The sequence below is a fragment of the Taeniopygia guttata genome, chromosome 28, assembly GCF_048771995.1.
Source record: "Taeniopygia guttata chromosome 28, bTaeGut7.mat, whole genome shotgun sequence".
NCBI classification, from domain to species: domain Eukaryota; kingdom Metazoa; phylum Chordata; class Aves; order Passeriformes; family Estrildidae; genus Taeniopygia; species Taeniopygia guttata.
The window spans coordinates 943,275-965,415 of NC_133053.1; the positions used below are offsets into that span (position 1 = coordinate 943,275).

Sequence of the window (22,141 nt, forward strand, 5' to 3'; positions counted from 1 at the left end):
TCTCCCACAAAAGCAGCGAATTAACCGACTGAGGGGAAAACCACCCCAAAATCCCTCGGAGGGGAGGAAGGAGGAGGCCGAGGGGGAGCAGCAGCCATGGCAGAGCACAAATAACGCCCTGCACCCATCGCTGCCCGCAGATGCATCCCCCGACCCCTCCGTGCGCATCCCCATGCAGGGGCCGCAGCTGCTGAGCTGCATCCAGCGGGAGGAGGAGGAGGAATGCCGGGCTGGCAGGGCGGCAGCATCGCCTTTGTTCCCCTCTGAGCACCAGCAGCGGTGAGTAAGGCTCGCGAATTCTCCGTTGTCTTCTCCTTTTCTTCTCCTTCTCCTTTTCTTCACCCTCCATGATGCCCGCGGTGCTGGCACGGAGCAGCTGCCGGCGGTGGGGAGGGGGGGAAAATGGGATTTTTCCAGAGCCTGGAGGTGTCTGGGGTGGGGAAGGCAGGAATGGAGCCAGATGTGGCCATGGGTCCTGGGAATGCCACCCCGGGAATGCCACCCCGGGAATGCCACCCTGGCAATGCCACCCCGGGAATGCCACCCTGGGAATGCCAGCCCTGGGAATGCCACCCTGGCAATGCCAGCCTGGCAATGCCAGCCCCGGGAATGCCACCCCGGCAATGCCACCCCGGGAATGCCAGCCCTGGAATGCCAGCCCCGGGAATGCCACCCCGGGAATGCCACCCCGGGAATGCCAGCAGGGATGGAGGCAGCCCTGCAGTGTGATGCCAGCGCCCGGGATGCAGAGGGATGCTGGATTCACTCAGCTTCATCCCTTTAAGGCCCCCACAGCCGCATTTATCTCCTCCAGGTCACGCCCAGCCGCCAAAAGCAGCAGGAAAAAAAAACCCTGGGAAGAGCTGGGCAGAGTCTGTTCATGGGGATGGACGGAGCAGCCCCGGGAACCACCCCAGACCCCCCATCCTAAAAAAAATATAAAAATTGTTCTTAAATGTTCCCACGCAGCCAGTGCCTGGAATAATCCCGGTGTGAGGCTGAGCTGAGGGGGACAGCCCAGCCCAGCCCACCCTGCAGGGGCTGGGTTGATGCTGGATCCCCCTGAGGTTGTTCCGGAGCAGATCCGACCTGGCCTCGTTCCATCGGGGCAGGATCCAGCTGGGAATGGGGTGTCTGCTCTCCCTGACATCCAGCACTGCTCCTAAATCCTGAGCTGGGCTCTGCTGGGAGCTGCAGGCCCAAGGAATTGGGTATAAAGGTTTGGATTTCTCTGACTGGCAGCAGGAACCTTTCAGTGAAGAAAAGAAATTTTATATATATATATATATATATATATATATGCATGTATCTATGGTTCTAAGGGCCCCTGGGGTTCAGTGTGGGTGGAATGCAGGATTATGCAGGATTCCTGGATCTGAACTTCTTCCCAAAGTGCAGGAGAAAGGCCAGACTGGAGCACAGCCCCAGCCCTGCCCTCAGCTGAGCTGCTCCAGGGGTTTGGAGTCTGCTTTGGATCCCCCGGAGCGAGGCAGGAACGGGAATCCTCAGGGCTGGGAAGGATGGGAAGGCAGGAACGGGATTCCTCAGGGCTGGGAAGGATGGGAAGGCAGGAACGGGATTCCTCAGGGCTGGGAAGGATGGGAAGGACACCCCTGGGTGTCCTCATCCTCCCCACATCCCGTGGAGCAGCAGGGGCAGGGATCTCTGTGCAGAGCCAGGGCTGGCTCCTTCCATCCCACCCAGAAATGTGGGATTTGGGAATGTCCCCGGGCTGCCCTGCCCTCCCCTCTCCCCCAGCAGAGAGGGGCTGAGGAGGAGATGGGCACCGAGGGAGAGGCAGAAAGGGGAGAAGCTGTGGGATGTCAGTGCTGCTCCCAGGGAGAGGAGCTGGGCTCCAAGCAGACCCCCAGCTCTGCGCCAGGGCCACCCTCCCCTCCTCCTTCTGCCCCAAAATGTGCCAAGAATCCGGAATTTCACTGCTTTTCCCAAACAAGCCCGCTCTCACACTGCTTTTCCAAGGCTGCTCCCAGCTCGGGATGCTCCATTCCCACCTCTCTGCCTCCCCTTTCCAGGCTGAGCCCTTCCTGTGGGATCTGCTGGCTCCAGCCCCTCCCCGAGAGCCATGGGCACCACGGAGGCCACGCTGCGCATGGAGAACGTGGATGTGAAGGAGGAGTGGCAAGACGAGGACTTCCCCAGGTGTGTTCCCCGAAAAGCAAAAACAAAACCAGGAGAATTTTAATTTCATTCTAATTTTTTTTTCATATAAGAAACCATCAAGGGGGGAGGGTCCATCTCGAGGCCTCAGAGGCAATGGGAGCCTGAACTCCAACGGGGGGTCAGAAGTTTTGGGGCTGCTCCGAGTGCATCAAAAATTTTGGGATGTTTTTGGCAGCCCTGTGAGGGAGGGAAAGGAGCTGGGTGTGGAGCACAGGGAGATTAGGATGGATAAAGGGATCCACAAAGGGATGGAGGGTGGATGGATGCACCTGGGAGGGGATTTATGGATTTGTGGAGTCCTTCCCAGGCGCCGAACCGAGCAGAGTCCCAAACAGAGCAGAGCTGCTGTGCCAGGAATTTCCCATTGGGATGCAACAAATCCCAGTGGGAAAGGAGGTGTGGGGGTGGCAGGAGGTGCCAAAGTGGCACCTTCCACCTTCAGATCCACCTCAGCAGATGCACAGAGGTGCCAAAACCCACCCCCACCCCAATCCCATTTCCAGGGTGAATCCCCAGCACCCATCCCCACCCCAATCCCACTCCCAGGGTGAATCCCCAGCACCCATCCCCACCCCAATCCCATTTCCAGGGTGAATCCCCAGCACCCATCCCCACCCCAATCCCACTCCCAGGGTGAATCCCCACCCCCACCCCCATTCCCAGCTCGCTCCCACTCCAGGCTGCCCAGGGCAGGGGTGGATTCTCCCTCTCTGGAGACATTCTAAGCCCAACTGGATTCACCCCTGCTCCAGGTGACCCTGCGGGGTGACACTGGGGGATCTCTGCCAGCGCTGCCAGTCTGGGATGGGGCTCTGAGTGCCGCTGGGCAGCCCCTGGCACAGCTGCAGGAGCCCGGGGGCTCTCGGGGCTGGCCCAGCCCCTGCAGCTGCAGCCACGGAGCGCCAGAATTCCCAGGCACGGAGAAAGGGGCTGCTGTTCCCCGGGACGAGCCCGGCTCTTTGCTGCCAGCTCCAGCTGCATCCCCGTGTGAGCCCCTCTGTGCTGCTCCACAGGACGGGGTCTGTCCTTCCGCTGCCTCCCGGGGGGCTCAGCCAGCCCCGGCCCTCCCAGCGGGATGGAATTCCCTCAGAGAGCCGAGCTGGTGGATCTCAGCCAGCATCGGAACCCCGGATTCTCAGGGAGAGAGAGGAGAGAAATGAGGGAAAGAAAGGGAGGGATGGATGGATGGAAAAGGGATGGATGGATGGATGGATGGATGATGGATGGATGGATGGATGGATGATGGATGGATGGATGATGGATGGATGGATGGATGGATGATGGATGGATGGATGGATGGATGATGGATGGATGATGGATGGATGGATGGATGGATGGATGGATGGATGATGGATGGATGATGGATGGATGATGGATGGATGGATGATGGATGGATGGATGGATGATGGATGGATGATGGATGGATGATGGATGGATGGATGATGGATGGATGGATGGATGGATGATGGATGGATGGATGGATGGATGGATGGATGGATGGATGGATGGATGATGGATGGATGATGGATGGATGATGGATGGATGGATGATGGATGGATGGATGATGGATGGATGGATGGATGGATGATGGATGGATGATGGATGGATGATGGATGGAAAAGGGATGGATGATGGATGGATGGAGGGATGGATGGATGAGGGATGGATGGATGGATGGATGGATGAATGGATGGGAATCATGGCATGGTTTGGATTGGAAGTGACCTCAAAACCATCTCCCTTCTAACGGTGGGGATTCCTTCCACCAGACCAGGCTGCTCAGAGGACAGAGACAGGAAATCACGGTGTCGAAAGGAAAACATTGTCCCAGAGCTCCCCAGAAAATCCAGGGTACAGCTGGTCTGGCTCTGGGACACCTCAGCAGCAGCCCAGGATCACCTGGGAGCTCTGTCCCACACTGGCCATGCCAGCAGCAAACTCCACGGCCCAACTTTCCAGGGGAATTTCTCCTGGAAATCCCCCAGCACCACCAAAACACCCTGGAAATGAAGGCCGGGAAGGGGCAGACGGATGTGAGCGGGGCGGGATGAGGCCACAGCCCTCGGGAGGAGCCTCCTCCAGAGGGATTCGAGCAGGAATTATGCGAGACAGAGCCCAAACAGCCCCCAGGCAAACGAGGGAAAGCCAGCTGGGTTCTACTGGCAATAAAAATAAATAAATTGTCCTTTTCCAGCCGCTTCCCCGCTGGAAGCTTTGCAATAATAGGGCAGAAGCTGCTGCATGTGGGACAGCAGCTCTCCAGCAGCCCATTTGCTGCAGAGCTATTTTTTCCTGCCTGCCATTAGCCAATCTTGCCCCGAAAAGCTGGGAAAAAAAAAAAAAAAAAGGAAAAGCCACATCCTAGACAGAGCTAGACAGAGATCTGGGCCGGGAAAACAGAACCCAGCCGCTCCTTGGGGACACGGGGCGACATTCCCAGCGTTTCCCGGGAAGCCGAAGCGCGGCAGCAGCTCCGGCCCGGCCGAGGGGGAGCGGAGCGGGCGGATCCTCTCTGCTGCTGCCGCCGCCGGGGCTGATCCCGGCCCGGCTCGGCTGGCCCGGGGCGGGGATGCCGTAACCGAGGCGCGGGCGGCGCGGAGCGGGAGCATGCTCACTCCTGCATCCGTTCCTGCATCCCTTCCTGCATCCCTTCCTGCATCCGTTCCTGCATCCAGTGCTGCATCCATTCCTGCATCCGTTCCTGCATCCGTTCCTGCATCCGTTCCTGCATCCATCGCTGCGTCCCTCCTGCATCCAGCGCTGCATCCATTCCTGCATCCCTCCCTGCATCCCTCCTGCATCCCTGCCTGCATCCCTCTTGCATCCCTCCTGCATCCCTCCTGCATCCCTCCTGCATCCCTGCCTGCATCCCTCCTGCATCCCTCCTGCATCTCTCCTCCTGCATCCCTCCTGCATCCCTCCTGCAAAGCCCCCGGCCCTCGGGAAAAGCGCTGCGCCCCCCGAATTTGGCATCGGGGCAGGAGGATTCCCGCGGGCGGCGGTGATCGCAGCAGCCTCGGGGAAGGTAAGCCCGGCTTCTCCTCCTCCTCTGCCGGCCGGAGATGGATCCGGGGCTGCCGCACGTACTCAGCCCCCTCCCCTCCTGTCCCCTCCCGTCCCCTCCCCGGCTGGATGCTGTGTCACCAAATCGTGCCAGGCGCCGCTCCCTGGCACAAACAACGCCAGGCCTCGGTGGGCACAGGGCAGGGGGAGCTGGAGGGGCCAGAGGGATTTTTTTTGTTCTGTCATTCTGTGATTTTTTCCCACCGCTCCGGAGTGTCCGGGCGCCTGCACGTGCCTTTGATGGGGTGCTCAGCCCTCATCAATATGCAGCGACCAGCAACGGAGGATTAGCCCTTAATCTACATATTTATAGGGTTTAATTTGGCTGGTGGCCCCGGTGTCATGGCAGCGGGAAGAGGAGCGGGGCAGAGCTGGGCTGGATCCTGTCCCTGTTGTCACCTCCCTGCCTGTGTCATGGGGCTCATCCTCATCCTCATCCTCATCCTCATCCTCATCCTCATCCTCATCCTCATCCTCCTCCTTCAGATTCCTGGATTTGTCCCTGTTCCATGCCAGGGTTGTCCCAGCAGCAGGATTTTAGCTCCTCCTGGGCAGGGGGAGCTGCCGGGAAGGAGCTGCTTTAAACAGGGATTTGACAACGTGGAACTGGTAGAGTTGCTGGGGTTTGGTCAAGAAATGTCCAGTGGAGGTAATTCCAGGGGACAGAACAAGTGCCAGCTCCAATTAAGGAGAAAAACATTCAGGAGTGCCCAGGGTGAGGCTCAGCCACAGCGAAGGCTCCTCGCACAGGTCAGATCCAAATTCCCACTTCTCTGAGCCCAGTGTGGGTCAGGAGCAGCTCCAGCAGCTGCCAAAGGGTGCCAGCCATGCCCTGGGGGTTGATTTTAGCAAGGAAAACTCTTCAATCTGCTGATGCCTCCAGCTGGAGGGGCCGTGATTTGAGCCAGGAGGGTGCAGGAGCTGAGCATGAGGGGCTGCAAACCTCAGGAAAGGAGTGGTGGCTCCAAAATAGGAGCTGCAGTGCTGATGTCTGGATTTTGGCATGGAATGAACCCAATCCCAAACCTCAGCAGGGGCTGAGGGGAGGATGAGGTGACAATCTGGGGTCACGGGGTCCCAAGCAGAGCCAGCGCCGAGGAGCAGCTGCTTCCTGGGGAAGGTGTTTGTGGATAAAGCTGTGATGGATGGGGATGAAATCAGGATAAAAGCATCCCTCCCTGTGGGCTGTGGCCATCCCACAGCACTGCCAGGGAACAGGATAAAGCCCTGAGCACAGGGGGTGCCCTAAGGAGGAGCCCCAGGGCCTGGAACTGCCCCTCAGAGCTCCTACAGAGGAAAAAATGGGGATAACACAGAGGAGGAGAATGTTGCCAAGGTCGTCTGGGGTCAGGATTTGTTCCCTGGCTGGATTTTTCATCCCTTGGGAGAGTTTGGAGGTCAGTGGGGTTGCAGATGCCAGGAGGGAAGCCCAGATCCTGAGCAAATCCCCTGAGGATGAGCTCAGGGTGAGGGAAGGGCAGAGCACAGGTGGGGCTGTGTTTTTTCCCTGCTGTCTCTATCCCCTCGGAATGATTTTCCCCTGAACTTCTCCTGCTCTCTGCTGTGCTTTTGTCCCTCTTATCCTGCAGGCCTCTCCCAGAGGAGACAGGGATGGAGTCACTGGGAAGCCCCACAGAAGATGAGACCACGTCCTGTAAGTACCAACTTCTCCAGAGCCCAGAGGAGCTGGCAGGCAGGGAGAAAACCTCAGATTCTCAAAAAAAAAAAACAAAACAAAAAACCCAAAAATATATATATCCTCACGTGGGAGAAGAAACCAGCAGGGATTTGAAGTTGTTCATCTTTCCTGAGAAGCTGGGGGAGGAAACTGGGATCTCAGGGGTCTGGGCACTTCCATCCCAGCTCCTCCCAGTCCTGAGGCAGCACCCTGAGGGCTCCAGACCCATATTCCACATATTCCAGCATGGAATTACCCACGAGGATGCCTTGCTCTGATCCAGGAGGGCTCCAGACCCATAATTCCATCATGGAATTACCCAGGAGGGCAGCACCATCTGTTGGCATACCAGGCTCTTTCTTGTTCTAAGGTCAGGGTGAATAAAACTCAGGAGAAGTTTTTGAAGTTTATTATCTTTATTTGTAACAAATTTATGAGATGTGAGCTCTAACAAGTCGAGAAGGTGAGATAAGATGTTGTTTATTCAAGGCTGTTTATTTAATAAACAGCTGATATTGGTATTATTGATGCTTCTAACCCAATTAACATGAACATCTTTTACCTAATCAGAGAAAACCACTCAGATCCGTGAAGAAGAAGGAAGAAGTTGTAAAAAAGACACCCAAAATTTTCTACCTCAGCTTCTACACATTACTACACACTAAAATCTCAAATCTGAGGGGTTTTTTAACCTTGTGAGATCACAACACTGCCCAAACTACACCCGCCCTGTCAGTTTTATTTTCCTTTCTCCCCCAGCTCCCCCCAACACTTTGAACTTTAACGGGGCCCATCGGAAGAGGAAGACTCTTGTTGCACCCGAAATCAACATTTCCCTGGACCAGAGCGAGGGCTCCATCCTCTCTGACGATTTCCTGGACACACCAGATGACCTGGACATCAACGTGGATGATATCGAAACTCCTGATGAGACCGATTCCCTCGAATTCCTGGGGAATGGCAACGAGCTGGAATGGGAAGGTAAAATTATGGTTCTGGGTGAATATTTCCAGGGGTTGGGGTGGTTTTTAGCCTCATTTTTAAAGATTTTTGACACCATTCACCACCAGCAGCTGAGGACTGAGAAACAGAGGGAGATTTTAAAGTTATTTTGAAGTAGTTTCTATAATATTTGCAACAATTAATTTAATCTTGCAACAGAGCAGGATTAAAACCTGGGTTATACTCTTGTCGTCCTGATTCTTAAGATTTTTTAAAGCCTTCTGAGTTTACATTCTGTTAGAAAACTTTCCCACACAATTTCTATAAACAACGTATTGTTTTGCATTCCTCAATGGGGGTGGAAAAACTTGATGTACTGGTGGTTTGTCCAATGTCTTTGGAGAGGTGGCACGTTCACTCTCCAATCTGCTGTCACCTTGGGAAAAGTATAAAAGTATAAAAGTATAAAAGTATAAAAGTATAAAAGTATAAAAGTATAAAAGTATAAAAGTATAAAAGTATAAAAGTATAAAAGTATAAAAGTATAAAAGTATAAAAGTATAAAAGTCAGAGAATAAACCTTCCTTCTTTACCTTGCAAATAGCAAGTGGCTCCGTTGTGCTTTCACGTGTCCTACAGCAACACACTCTTTCCTGAATGCTCAGACAAATCCACACAACATCATTTTTCAAACTTATTGCGACTATTTTTCTGTGTTAATAAAAGAAAATCGATGAATAAATCCACCCAGGAGGTGCAACACGATCCGAGCATCACCCCTGGGGTTACCAAAGCCTTTCCCGACTTCTCCTGAAGGCAGAACTCTCTGTCCCTTCCCAGATGACACCCCCGTGGCCACGGCCAAGAACATGCCCGGGGACAGCGCAGACCTCTTTGGGGACGGGGGCACCGAGGATGGCAGTGCCACCAACGGCCGGCTCTGGAGAACCGTCATCATCGGCGAGCAGGAGCACCGGATCGACCTCCAGATGATCAAACCCTACATGAGAGTGGTGACACACGGCGGTGAGGCCACAGCCCCGCGGCTTTGTCCCTCTGTGTCACGCTGGAGGGGACGCCAAGGCTGGCTGGACCCTGTTTGGGGGGAAATATTTGGGTTTTTTGGTGCCTTTGCGTGGCAGAGAAGCATAAAAGTGCTCAGGTGATGCTAAAAAAGTTCAGTGATTGTGGAATTAACATCTGGAGGGGCTGTGCCAGTCCCTGAGGTGCTCCAGGGTCCACAGATGTGCAGTCAGATCTATTTCCAAAATGCCAGCAAAGCCAGGAACAGCCAGCTTGAAAACCCCCAGATCCCTTCTCTGAACCCCAAACCCAGATTATAACCAAACCCAGGAGGAAATCTCACAGTGAAAGATGTCTGAAGAGAGAAACGCTCCCCTGGGGCTGAGCAGAGACACAAAAACCACCCCAGGGCCAAATTTCAGTGCTGTTTTCCCCTCAACTGCCACATTTTCCCCGTTTTTTCCCATTTTCCCATTTCACATCCACAGGAAAGCGTCACCTTTGTGGGTTTTTTTGGCAGGATACTACGGAGAAGGACTCAACGCCATCATCGTCTTTGCTGCCTGCTACCTCCCGGACAGCAACCTGGCTGATTATCACTACATCATGGAAAATCTCTTCCTGTGAGTGCCTGGGAGGGCTGAGGGGTGGGAGTCCAGGGTGGCATCCCTGGCAGGTCTGGGACCCTGGCAGGGGTCAGGAACCCCCCTGGACAGAGCCCCCAGAGACACTGGCTGTGATCTCTGTCCATGGAAAAGAGTTTTCAATCTTACAGGATCAATTACCAGCTCTGAGTGTTTGATATGAGTGATAATTAAGTGTGGCACGGGTGCAAAAGTAAAATTTTAGGATTCTAGATAAAGGGTCCAAAGGGGACAAGATGGAGGAACACCCAGTGTTAATCCAACTACCACACTGCTCAAACCCTTGTGGCTTGGGATTCCTCACACAGAGTTGGCAGCTTTTCCCACGGGCTAAAATCGAAGCCACGGGTGTTTGTGACGTGGTGCCAAGGTGCCCGAGATCCCTACAGGGTCTGGGGACAGCCAGGGCAGCCAGGGGGATGTGCTGGGTTCCCACAGTTCAGGGTGACACACGGGCACTTGAAGAATTCTAAAGATGATTTTTTGAGTCCCGTTTGGGTTCCTTTTGGCCTCGCCCTGGCAGGTACGTGATCAGCAGCCTGGAGCTGCTGGTGGCTGAGGATTACATGATCGTCTACCTGAACGGGGCCACGCCCCGCAGGAGGATGCCAGGCCTGGGCTGGCTGAAGAAATGCTACCAGATGATTGACAGAAGGTGAGAATCCTGCTGCTGGGGCCTCTCCAGCATCCCCAGGCCTCTTCAAAGGAAAATCAGGTGCTCTTCCTCAACAGGAACGAGTCTGACCCAGTCCCACATTCCTTACACCTACCAGGTGATGGAATGGACCTAAAAATCATCTCATTCCATCCCCTGCCATGGGCAGGGACACCTTCCCCTATCCCAGGCTGCTCCAAGCCCACTCCAGGGATATTTGGGTTTTTAATGGCATTTCCAGAGAGCTGAGCAGAGCAGTGCTCCACATCCTGCTGAGCTGGGATCGGCTCCCCGAGGGGTTTTACCTGAGCTGAGGCTGGGCAGAGGCTGGCAGAGCCCAGCACAGCACGGGGCACATGAGGAAATGTCCCTGGAATGTGACACTCTGTCCCCTGGCTTGTCCCCAGGCTGAGGAAGAACCTCAAGGCCCTGATCATCGTGCACCCCTCGTGGTTCATCAGGACTGTGCTGGCCATCTCCAGACCCTTCATCAGGTGAGCTCAGCAGCCCCAGCGGGGTTTGGGCTGGAGTTTGGAGTCACAGAGCCCGTGGAGCATCCTCAGGTTGGAGGGATCCACAGGGACCATCCAGCGCAGCCCCTGGCCCTGCACAGGCGCCCCAACAATGCCAGCCTGTCCCAGAGCGGTGCCCAGGGGCTCCTGGAGCTCTGGCAGGGCTGGGAATGTGCCCACCACCCTCTGGGGGAAGAACCTTTCCCTGATCTCCATCCCAAACCCCAGAACCTTTCCCTAATCTGCATCCCAAACCCCAGAACCTTTCCCTGATCTCCATCCCCAGTCCCAGAACCTTTCCCTGATCTCCATCCCAATCCCAGAACCCTTCCCTGATCTCCATCCCAAATCCCAGAACCCTTCCCTGATCTCCATCCCAAATCCCAGAACCCTTCCCTGATCTCCATCCCAAACCCCAGAACCTTTCCTGATCTCCATCCCCAATCCCAGAACCTTTCCTGATCTCCATCCCAACCCCCCCTGGCACAGCCCAGCCATTCCTTGGGGTTTAATCTCACAAATCAGATTTTAAACTCACCCTTAGCCAGGGGTGGCCGAGGTGGGGCTGTCACTTGTCCCACATCCCTCAGACACTTCCAGTGGCACCCCCAGAGGTGTTTTGGGAGCCCTGGGGTGGCAGTGCCCGTGTCTCTCTGCCTCTCTGCCAGTGTGAAGTTCATCAATAAGATCCAGTACGTGCACAGCCTGGAGGAGCTGGAGCAGCTGATCCCCATGGAGCACGTGCAGATCCCAGACTGCGTCCTCCAGTGAGTGCAGAGGGACCTGGCTGATAGCAAAAGGGTTTTAAAATCATGAGATTTAGGGTTAACAGGAAAAATAAGCTTAGTAGGCCTTGGAAAGATAAATACCTTTAGCACATGGACAAATAGTACTGTACTATGGAACTAGCACATGATAATTGATATAATTGTTAGATGTGATGACTGTTTAGTAATTAAATATAAATACTGTTTAATCAGAAAGAATAATCATGTGAAACTGTGGTCATGGACCTAAGAAAGATCACTATAAACTCATGTCAATGTATACAATAGAACAGTGTAAGTTTAATAATTAATGTCTAAGTTATACAATGATAGGGTATAAAATACGTTCAGCTCAAAACCCATGTCGGAGTCAGATTTGGGTTTGTACCCCTGATTCCAGAGCTCTCAATAAAAGCACCTGCAGATAATGATATCCTGTGATTATTTGTGTTCCTGAACGCTGACACAGGGAGGGCCAGCACAGAATCCTGCCCGGGGTGGGACAAAATCCAGGATTGGGAAGGCAGAGCCTGGGCAAACCTGGGCTCAGCCTGAAGAGCCTCAGACCTGTGGCAGCCTGGGGCTTCTCACCCTCAGCGAGCACCAAACGGGACCAAAAGGGAGCTGTGGTGTTTAAAGGAGGTTTTGTCTTTGTTGCAGATATGAAGAAGAGAGGATCAAGGCCAGAAAAGAAAGGTGAGATGGATTTGGGGAGGGATGGAGAGTGGCTCCTCTCCAAGGCCCATCATCACCCCAGAAGGGCTCTGGGGTCTCCCTCCTTCCCCAGGGGATGGATTCCCAATGGGATTTGTGTTTATAGGGCAGAGGAGAACAAAGACATGGCTGAGAGGGAAAGGTAAGGGCTCTGATTTATCCTTTCCTCTGATTTAATATTTCCTCTGATTGATCCTTTCCTCTGATTTATCCTTCCCTTGGAGAAGGATAAATCTTCTCTCTGGGGATGAGAAGGACCCCAAGGCTTGGGAGCACCCCTGGGATCCTCCAGGAGATCCCCAGAGGGTTCAGGAGCTGCTAAAGGCTGGAGCTGTAGGGAAGGGGAATTCTGGAGGGGTTTGGAAGATAAAACCCCTGCTTCTGGCCCTGACCAGAGGGACACAGCCTCTCTTCTGATCCTAATTCCTGAGGGGAGCAGGGGAAGAGCCACTGGATGAGGCTGAAGGATTCCAAGGAACATCCAGGAGCTCAGGGCAGAGGGGGGATTGGTTTGTGCTGGGGATTTATTATTTTATTATTTATTATTGCTACAGATTTATTATTTTATCATTTATTATTGCTAGGGATTTATTATTTTATCATTTATTATTGCTGGGGATTTACTGTTTCATTCTTTTTCTCTTTGCAGCAGGCCTGTGCCCCCAGCAGAGGATCAGGAGACCAGGTTTGAGCTCTCTGTGTGTCTGGGACACAAATCCTGTGCCAGGAAAGCCAAGCTTGGGTTAGGCCCAGGATGCCCCAGCCTGGTGTCACCCCAGGCATTGTCCCCTCTGCCCATGAAAGCTGTGACTGGCACCATCAGTGTCCCAAACACATTTTTGTGTGTGATTTCACCCAAATTCGCTCATTTTTTGTTGATGTGCTGGCAATAATAACATTTTTTACCTCCGTTTCCTGCCTGAAAATCCCTCCTGTCTCTTTTTTCTGCCCAGCATGTCCTGAGTGGGAGCAGCACGGAGGAATGGAGTAGGAGAAGGAGCAGCCTGGCACTCACCCACCTCAACGACCTTTGGGGACAAGACCTTGGCACCACCTTCTTCCAAGTCCTGTAAATCCTGGAGCCTCCTCTGCCTCCAAGATGCAAAGTCCTTTAACCTTTTGGGAATCACTTTTCTTTCTTTTTAAAAAAAAAAAAGAAGAAGAAGAAAAACAAAAACCAAACAAACCCCCAAAAAATCAAAGCAAGAACAGCACTTTACAGGTTCTGGTGTGTTTAGGGAACGGTCTGTGGGGAGCATTGCCACGGTGCAAATACTCCCTGTGTATCCTCGGAGTAAGTCAAGAGCATCCTCCAGCCCGTGAATCTCCAGCCCAGAAAGAGAATTTATTGTTGGTTTTGATGACAAACCCTTTCCTTGGCTCGCTGCTGGCCAGTGAGGAGCCCTTTTGCTTTGAGCTGCACCCCCAAAATCTGCCACCCCTGGGAACAACCACCACAGGCAACGGGAAGAGCTTTTCCCTCCTTTTTTCCACTCAGTTCAAGTTTCCTCCTGAGGATTCCACGTGCCCACGGCCTTGGCAGCACTGCCAGCGTCCACCATCCTCCAGAACTCATCCCAGCAGGGAATCCTGTGCTTTTCCCATGGTTTTTTCCATCCTGGTGCAGGAGGGGCTCATCCAGCAGAATTCCCGCCTGGAATTCCCCATGGAGAGGGCAGCAGGAATCGCTCCTGAAATTCCCTCAGGACAGCCTCATCCAGCAGCATTCCCACATGGAATTCCCCATGGAGAGGGCAGCAGGAATCTCTCCTGAAATTCCTTCAGGACAGCCTCATCCAGCAGCATTCCCGCTTTCCTGAGCTCCCAGCTGTGTTTGGAGACACAAACAGCAGCCAGGAATTCCCAAATTCCCACAGCAGAGCTGGGATCCCTTCCTCTGGGGGTGTCCCAGGGGCTGAACAGCCCACAGAGGTGAAGGGAGGATAAAATCTTTTAAAATTGCTGATAAAATCAATTTTAAAGCTCACAAAGCTCCTCGTGGACCCAGAGGCTGGGACCTCACTGGGAACACTTCAAGTTGATTTTCCTTTTTTATTTTTTCCCTTTGTTTTTTATGGATTTTGTACATCGAAACAGGTTCAGAAATACTGCTGGGATGGAAGAGGTGGATGTGGGAGATGAGGAATCCAATCTCCTTTCCTGGGGGGGCTCTGCATCCTCAGCAGTCTCCCCGCCAGAATGGAATTTGCTTTTTGGGCTGTTTCATTCCTTCCCCAAACCACTCTGTCTGCACTTCCAGGGGAAAAAAATACAGAATTCCTCCTCAGAATGAGCAGATCTGACAATGAAGCTTCACATTTTTCCAAGTAATTCCTTCAGAGCAAGGGAATTTCAGCTGGGAAAAGGACAGATCCCAAATTCCCCTTCACGAGATGGGGGTGGGCAGTTGTTTCCATACAAAAATCAATTTTTAACTTATTGGAAGGGATTTTTTGTTGGTTTTTTTTGTTGTTTCAAAAAGTGCCCTTTTCATTTTCACAGTTTTATAAGCACGTAAAGTTTATGTTCATGGATGGATGGATGGATACATGGATTATGTTTTTGTCTTTTAACACAAAGAAGAACCTGCAGCCCCATCAAGGAGAAATCAAAAATGTCAAAACTGCATTTTATAGCAGCCAAAAAAAAAAATCATTGACTTATTTCAACCAGTGATTTCAGGCATTGATGGCAAAACTAAAAGCTACAAATTCTTGGACAAAAATAAATACAAAAAAACCAAAAAAGGTCCCTGTCCCAAAGGTGGAGTGACAAAACTCAGCTGGATGGGGAGAAATCTGCACTGCTGCTGGTGGAAGTGCGTTTCCAGTCGAACTTTGACCAGTATATAAATATATAAATATGTTTAAAGAAGAAAATGAAATAAATTCATCCCTTTAGCAATACTGCTGGACTGCTCAGTGTCCCAAGCGTGCCCAGGCCCCACAGAACCATCCCTGGAGGATCAAGATTTTCATTTCTGAATTCCCTGGATTCTGTTGAGCACTTTCTGGTCTGATTTGACTTTTTCCTGAGATTTTTCCTTCCCGCTGAATCCATGGGAAGTCACATTTTAGCTGCAGAAAAAGTTCTTTTATGCCCATCCTCACCGAAATCCTGGTGTTTTCACTCGTTGTGTGTTTAATGGCTGGACCTCAATTCACCCCACATCAGCCTGAAAAATCCAATTTCTTCCTGTTCAGCTCATCCCAGAGCAGGAATTCCCTTCCCCTCTCTTGGAGGATTTATGCCAGGCCCTCCTCAGCTCCAGGAATTCCATTTTCTGGTTTTTCCACCCAGATTTGGGACTGAGCGTGAATTTTTATTGTGGTTCACAAGGAACCAAACCAGGGGAAGAATTCATCCCAATTCTCTCTGTCCAGTGCTGTGTAAATGTCAGTGGATATTTAGAGCTTCCCTCATGGTCATTTTTCCATCTTTATTTCCCCACAGATGTGCAGAAAAAGTTTTTTAAAGGCAACAAATCCATTTTTTTAGAGGATTTCAAAAACCCAGAGTCAAGGAAAGGCTGGTGGTGATGAGCTGGGATGGGCCTGGAGCAGGAGAAAGGGACAAAAACCCACAAAAAGCACATTTTTCTCTTTTTTATTTCCTTCCTTCCTGGCAGCCAGAAACGCAGCAGGTTTTGGCTAAGTGGAGTTGAGAACTCACCACAACAATAAACCACAACCCCAGGGTTTTTTTTGTTTTATTTTTGTTCCTTTCCAGCCCAACCCCAGCTGTACAAACGTGTGAAATGTCATTTTCTGCAGTGGTTGTAATTAGGTGGTTTGTGCTAGCGGACTCTTCATCTGTACCCTGAGTTTTGCTTTGTATTATTCCATAAAATCTGTGGATATTCGATTAAAATGAGACTAATCCTTCAGCCAACCCTTCCTTCTGTCAGTAGATTTTATTTAGGATTTGGCTTCATGTGGAAAATATGAGGGAAATTTGTTGTTTGGATGTTGTTCCCCTGAAGAAAGGCCTCCCTGGAAATTCTGACACTGCAAAATTCCAAGTGTTTTTACTAAAATAACTCCTGGAGGATTCTCTCCCAGTTTCCCTCAGCTTCAGGAAAGAGCCTAAAGACCTTAGGAAAGAACCTTTCCCTGATCTCCATCCTAAATCCCTGATCTCCATCCCAAATCCCTGAACCTGTCCCTGATCTCCATCCCCAAGCCCTGATCTCCATCCCCAACCCCTGATCTCCGTCCCCAGTCCCTGATCTCCATCCCCAATCCCCAATCTCCATCCCAAACCCCTGATCTCCATCCCTAATCCCTGATTTCCATCCCCAATCCCCGATCTCCATCCCAAATCCCTGATCTCCATCCCAAATCCCTGATCTCCATCCCAAATCCCTGATCTCCATCCCCAGTCCCTGATCTCCATCCCAAATCCCTGAACCTGTCCCTGATCTCCATCCCAAATCCCTGATCTCCATCCCCAATCCCTGATCTCCATCCCAAATCCCTGATCTCCATCCCAAATCCCTGATCTCTTTCCCAAATCCCCGATCTCCATCCCCAATCCCCGATCTCCATCCCAAACCCCGTCACAGCCCCAGCCCTTCCTGGGTTCTTGCCCTGCCCGTGAGGTCCCTCCTGCCCTCCAGGACCCTTTTCCAGCTGATCCCACTTCCCAAAGCAGTGACACCCCGGTTATTTTTTCCCAGCTGCTCCTCCCCAGCCCTGCCTTGTCCCAAATCCATGTGACACGTCCCCCAGGACCTGCTGGCACCGGGAATGTCACCCTGCGGTGGCAGCTCCTGGCTGGCAGCCGCCCAAACCTCAGGGAATTAACTCTGCTCTTCCACCAGACTCCTTTTCCTCCTCCTGGCTGCTCCATCTCTGGGTTCTGGGGGAATTCTCCTCTCCTGTGCTTCTGTTTCCCTGCTCATTCCCACACGGGAAGATCCCCAGCCTTGGGGAAGGACCCAGAGTTCTCAGAATAATAAATAACCCCAAATTTCACCAATCCCAAGTGAAAATAATTCCCATTTCTTGCCCCTGACGTCCTCTCCGGGCAGGAGGAACCTTGGTGTAACCTGGCTCATCCCATCAATGTTTTAGGATGAGTGGAGGATTAAAATTCTGAATTAAAGCTGCAGAAGAAATGAGTCACATTCTGCAGCAGAGACTAAACAATGCCAGAAATAATGTCCCGATGGCTCCAGGAATATTAAACTGCCTCCTGCTAAATGCAGCTAAGTTTGAACAAAGAATATTAATGTGAACTTCCAGTAAACATTAGTATTCTAAAAATAACCTATGCAGAAGGAGCACAGCCTGTCTTTGATTCAGACTCCCCGGTGAATGGCATTTGGATGAGTAAAGTGTCAGGCAGATAACGTATCTCTGCCAGAAACAAACCCCAAAAAAAGGAAGTTTCAGGTGACCCACGAGCAGCTCGCCAGAAACGGGCTTAAAAAAAAAAAAACAACCTTATTTGCATAACTAATTTTTTATTTTCTGGTTTTATGGTTTGGGGGACGTTTGGTGGAGCTGGGGAGTGTTGAAGGCTCCAGGTCTGGGTCGAGGTGGGGTTGGCTGGGAAGGAAGGAAGGGAAAAAAGAAGGAGACAGCTGGAATGGGATCTCCAAATGTGGGAATGCAGAGCTTCCCTCTGGCTGCCCTGGGACCCTGGCAGGGGTCAGGAACCCCCCTGGACAGAGCCCCCAGAGACACTGGCTGTGATCTCTGTCCATGGAAAAGAGTTTTCAATCTTACAGGATGAATTACAAGTTTGATATAAGCAATAATTAAGTGTGGCACGGGTGCAAAAGTAAAATTTTAGGATTCTAGATAAGGGGCCCAAAGGGGACAAGATGGAGGAAATTGGGTGTGCCTTGTCCTTTTTCTCCTTCTTCATGCCCTCCATGTTTCACTGTGCTGTTGGCATTTTTCTGTTGGTTCAGGCTGGGGACACACTGTCCAACGTAGGTGACAGATATTGGCACGTTATTGTAAATCCAGCACAGGTAGTTTGTGGTATTTAATGTTTGTACCATCCCACTGAGGGCAGAGCCCCACACGCTGCCCTGCAGGACAGAGCTGCGGCAGGGCAGCAGAACATGTGAGAGATAAACAGAATAAACAACCTTGAAACCAGCACAGACCAATTACGATTTCTTCTTTGGCAACAGGGCAGAAAGACAGAGACTTTTACAATCTGGGGATCATCAATAGCTCAGATTCCGACATCCAAATACAGGCAGCACCTCCAGCAGCTCCCAGGCCAGGCAGGAATTTGGGAATTTCAGCTATGAGGGTGAATTCCAGCTCCCAGCATGGCTGGTGTGTGAGCAGGAATAGGGGAGAGAGAAAAATCTCCCCTAAAAACAAACCGGGGAAAGAGGAGCGCTGAGGGGCTGGGGAAAAAAGGTTAAAAATGAGATTTTATACTGAGGAAAAGGAGCTTTTACACTGAGAAGTGAGTTTTTTCAGCGAGGAGAAATGAGCTTTTACATGAGGAGAAATGAGGCTTTACACTGAGGAGAAGGGAGCTTTTAAATGAGGAGAAATGATGCTTTAGACGGAGGAAAAATGAGCTTTTACATTGAGGAAAAGGAGCTTTTAAATGAGCATTTACACCGAGGAGAAAAGAGCTTTTACAGTGGGGAAAGGAACTTTTAAATGAGCTTTTTCACAGAGAAGAAATGAGTTTTACACTGGCAGGAATGGGGTTTGAGTTTTAAAAAACCCCAAGAGTAGCAACAACCGGCCCCGTGTCCTTCAAGCCAGAAGAAACAGAAATGTTGAAATTCCTCGTGGAGATAGTGGGACACTGCCCTGGATTCCCTGATCCCAAACAATCCAACCCTGTTGTTCCCACCGCAATTCTCTGCTTTTTATAAATATAAATATAAATATAAATATAAATATAAATATAAATATAAATATAAATATAAATATAAATATATCTATTACATATAATGGTATATATTACATATATTACATATATTACATTATATAATATATTTCTATTTTATTCTATTACTATTTAATATTTATTATTTCATGATATCATTTATCATGTATTAATATTTCCCCTGAGCATAAGAAGAGTGGGAACACTGGAATTAAGACTGGAAAAGCTCATTTGCTGTCTTCCCATCCATAAATTCACCAGGTTCTCCCTTAAACCTGATTTCTTTTCTTGCCTTCAACACCTTCTCTGCAAAACCTCCAGAATCTTGACCTCTGACAGTTCAAATTTACTTCATTTGCATGTCATGTTTATTCATGAGCAGCTCATTTTAGCACTTGGCCTCGGCCTGGTGGCTGAGGAGCAGAAACAGCTTTAAAGAGAAAAATAACATTTTTATTTTTATTTTAGTTCAACAGACACAGCTGGGCTGAGACCAAGGAGGTTTGAGGCCACAAACCTTCAGCCTGAACGAGAAAAATTTAAATTATACACGGCTCAGCTCTGAATAAACGTTAATGGTGTCGGACATAATTGGAGGAAAAGTATTTTGAAAATAATGGGGATATGAATAAAGATGGTGCCATGGGGGTATAACGAGGCAAAGGAGATGCCAGAACCCAAATGGAATATATATATAAATATATTAAAAATATATTATATCTATTAAATACATATGTATATATAAGTGTATATATATGTGCATATATATTTAAAATATATTTAATATCTATTTTATGTAATTAATATTTAATATTTGATAATATACAAACCCATATATATCTATAGCTATATATACATATATCTATATATCTATATATACATATATAGATATGTGTGTGTGTGTTTTTTTCTTTTTTCCCTTCAAAAACTTCCCTTGGAATCCTGGATATTTAGATTTTACCCTGTAAAAGCTGAAGACCCCAAGGCAAAAATGTCAGCCAGGACCCCAAATACCCAAATTTGGCATTACTGATTTTTTTACCATCCCTTTACTTTAATACTTTTAACAGTGACCTTTTAATCCTGCCACGCTGTGCTTTTATAAAAAGGAAGGACAAGGCAAGATGTCATTTAAAAATGCGCATTATAAACTTCAAAAAATATTGTTGAAAAGCCTGACATTGCTCAGAGAACCCCAATTAAGAAACATCTGGAATAATTCAAATTAAAGCATAGGTTCCACAATGTGTAGAGTTAACTTACCTTAAAAAGCTTTATTTTATCTGAGTTAACTGGGGAGGAGGAGGCTCTCTGGAGAGATAATAGTTTAGGAATTTGTGTCTATTTACAAAAAATAAACTGTTCGAAAAATTCCTTGTAAAGAGACATTCCAGGAATATTCACTCCACATTCCTTTCTCTGAACAGCTTGACTGAAAAGGAAAACTAGATTTACAAAAATTAAAATTAATTTTTAAAGGGAAAAAAAATTAATTCTCTTTTTTTTTTTTTTTTTTTTTTTCCCTAGGAGTTTAGAGAAAAATTAGAGAAAAATTCCCATTCCGCTCCTGGATGAGTTTAGATGGGAATTGGGGAATAAAGGAAAGGAGACAGCAAGGAAAAAATCCCAACTTAATTATTTCCTCTGCGGCTCCCCGGCTCCAGAGGGGATGGTGGCTGGGTGACATTTCCACCTGCCCCATGACTAATTTAGGAAAAGGAAGAGCTGGCCAAAAAAAGTTATTTTTGGCCACCGAGGCAACGGAGCCAGCGAGGGAGAGGGACAGGTGCAGGGCCAGAGTGTGACATGGGGGTGGGATGAGCCCCCCAAAAATGGGACTTTGCAGGGTGGCCTGAAATTCCCCTCAAATGTGACGTTGGGGGGGGAAAATTCAATAAAAATCTGATTTTTGGGGGGCTTGAGCCCTCCCTTCCCCTCCAAAAAATGTGGAATTAGAGGGTTGGAACAGCAGAAAGGGTGATTTGAAGTGTTGGCTGAAACACTCCTAAATGGGGTTGAACCCCCCCAAAAAATTTGGGATATTGAAGGGTGGGCTGAAAAGCCCCTGGAATGTGACATTTGGGGGTTAAACACCCCATAAATAAAGTATTTGGGGGGTGAAACTCCCCTAAAATATGACATTGCCAGGTTGAAACTGCCCAAAAAGCGACATCATGGGGTTGAAACCCCCTAAATGTGACATTGGGGGTTAAAACTCCCCTAAAATGTGACATTTGGGGGTTAAACCCCCCCAAAATGTGACATTGAGGGGCTAAACCCCCCAAAATGTGACACTGGGGCTTTGAATCCCCTCGAAATGTGACATTGGGAGGTTGAAGCCCCCCAAAAGTGACATTGAGGGGTTGAAACTCCCCCAAAATGTGACATTGAGAGGTTGAACCCCCCAAAATGTGACACTGGGGGGTTAACCCCCCCCCAAAATGTGACATTGAGGGGTTAAACCCCCCCAAATGTGACACTGAGAGGGTTGAACCCCCTAAAATGTGACATTGAGGGGGTGAAACTCCCGCAAAATGTGACATTGAGGGGTTGAACCCCCCCAAAATGTGACACTGGGGAATTGAACCCCCCAAAAATGCAATATTGAGGGGTTGAACTCCCCCAAAATGGGATGTTGAGGGGTTTAACCCCCCCCAAAATATTACACAGAGGAGTTGAACTCCCCCAAAATGTGACATTGAGGGGTTGAACCCCCCTGAAATGTGACATTGGGGGTTTGAACTCCCCCAAAATGCAATATAGAGGGGTTGAACCCCCCCAAAATATGATATAGAGGGGTTGAACCCCCCCAAAATGTGACATTGAGGGGTTGAACCCCCCCGAAATGTGACATAGGGGGGTTTGAATTCCCCCAAAATGCAATATTGTGGGGTTGAACTCCCCCGAAATGTGACATTGGGGGGTTTGAATTCCCCCAAAATGCAATATAGAGGGGTTGAACTCCCCCAAAATGTGACATTGAGGGGTCGAGCCCCCCGGGAGGTGCCACGGGAAGCTTTGGCCGAATCCCCCCACAAAGTCCCCCAAAAAGTGACATTGATTCTTGGCCGGGCCTGCCCAGAACGTGA

General features: G+C 50.0%; 1 protein-coding gene across 3 annotated transcripts; it reads left to right on the forward strand.

Moving 5' to 3' along the window:
• The first annotated feature begins 11 nt into the window (after positions 1–11).
• ATCAY (ATCAY kinesin light chain interacting caytaxin) lies at positions 12–16,070 on the forward strand. 3 transcript variants are annotated; one of them, XM_041710904.2, is made up of 13 exons: positions 12–279; positions 2,034–2,160; positions 6,834–6,898; positions 7,682–7,903; positions 8,705–8,890; positions 9,408–9,510; positions 10,055–10,186; positions 10,594–10,680; positions 11,367–11,465; positions 12,126–12,161; positions 12,286–12,321; positions 12,832–12,864; positions 13,133–16,070. In XM_041710904.2, the coding sequence occupies exons 2-13, from the start codon at positions 2,084–2,086 to the stop codon at positions 13,140–13,142; spliced, it is 1,086 nt and encodes a 361-aa protein (XP_041566838.1). In that variant the 5' UTR covers positions 12–279; positions 2,034–2,083; the 3' UTR covers positions 13,143–16,070. The 3 variants fall into 3 exon arrangements, with proteins under 3 accessions (XP_041566838.1, XP_030112618.1, XP_030112619.1); XM_030256758.4 differs by having other exon boundaries at positions 101–279; positions 12,829–12,864; XM_030256759.4 differs by lacking the exons at positions 12–279; positions 2,034–2,160 and adding an exon at positions 5,104–5,206 and having other exon boundaries at positions 12,829–12,864.
• The last annotated feature ends 6,071 nt before the right edge of the window (positions 16,071–22,141 follow it).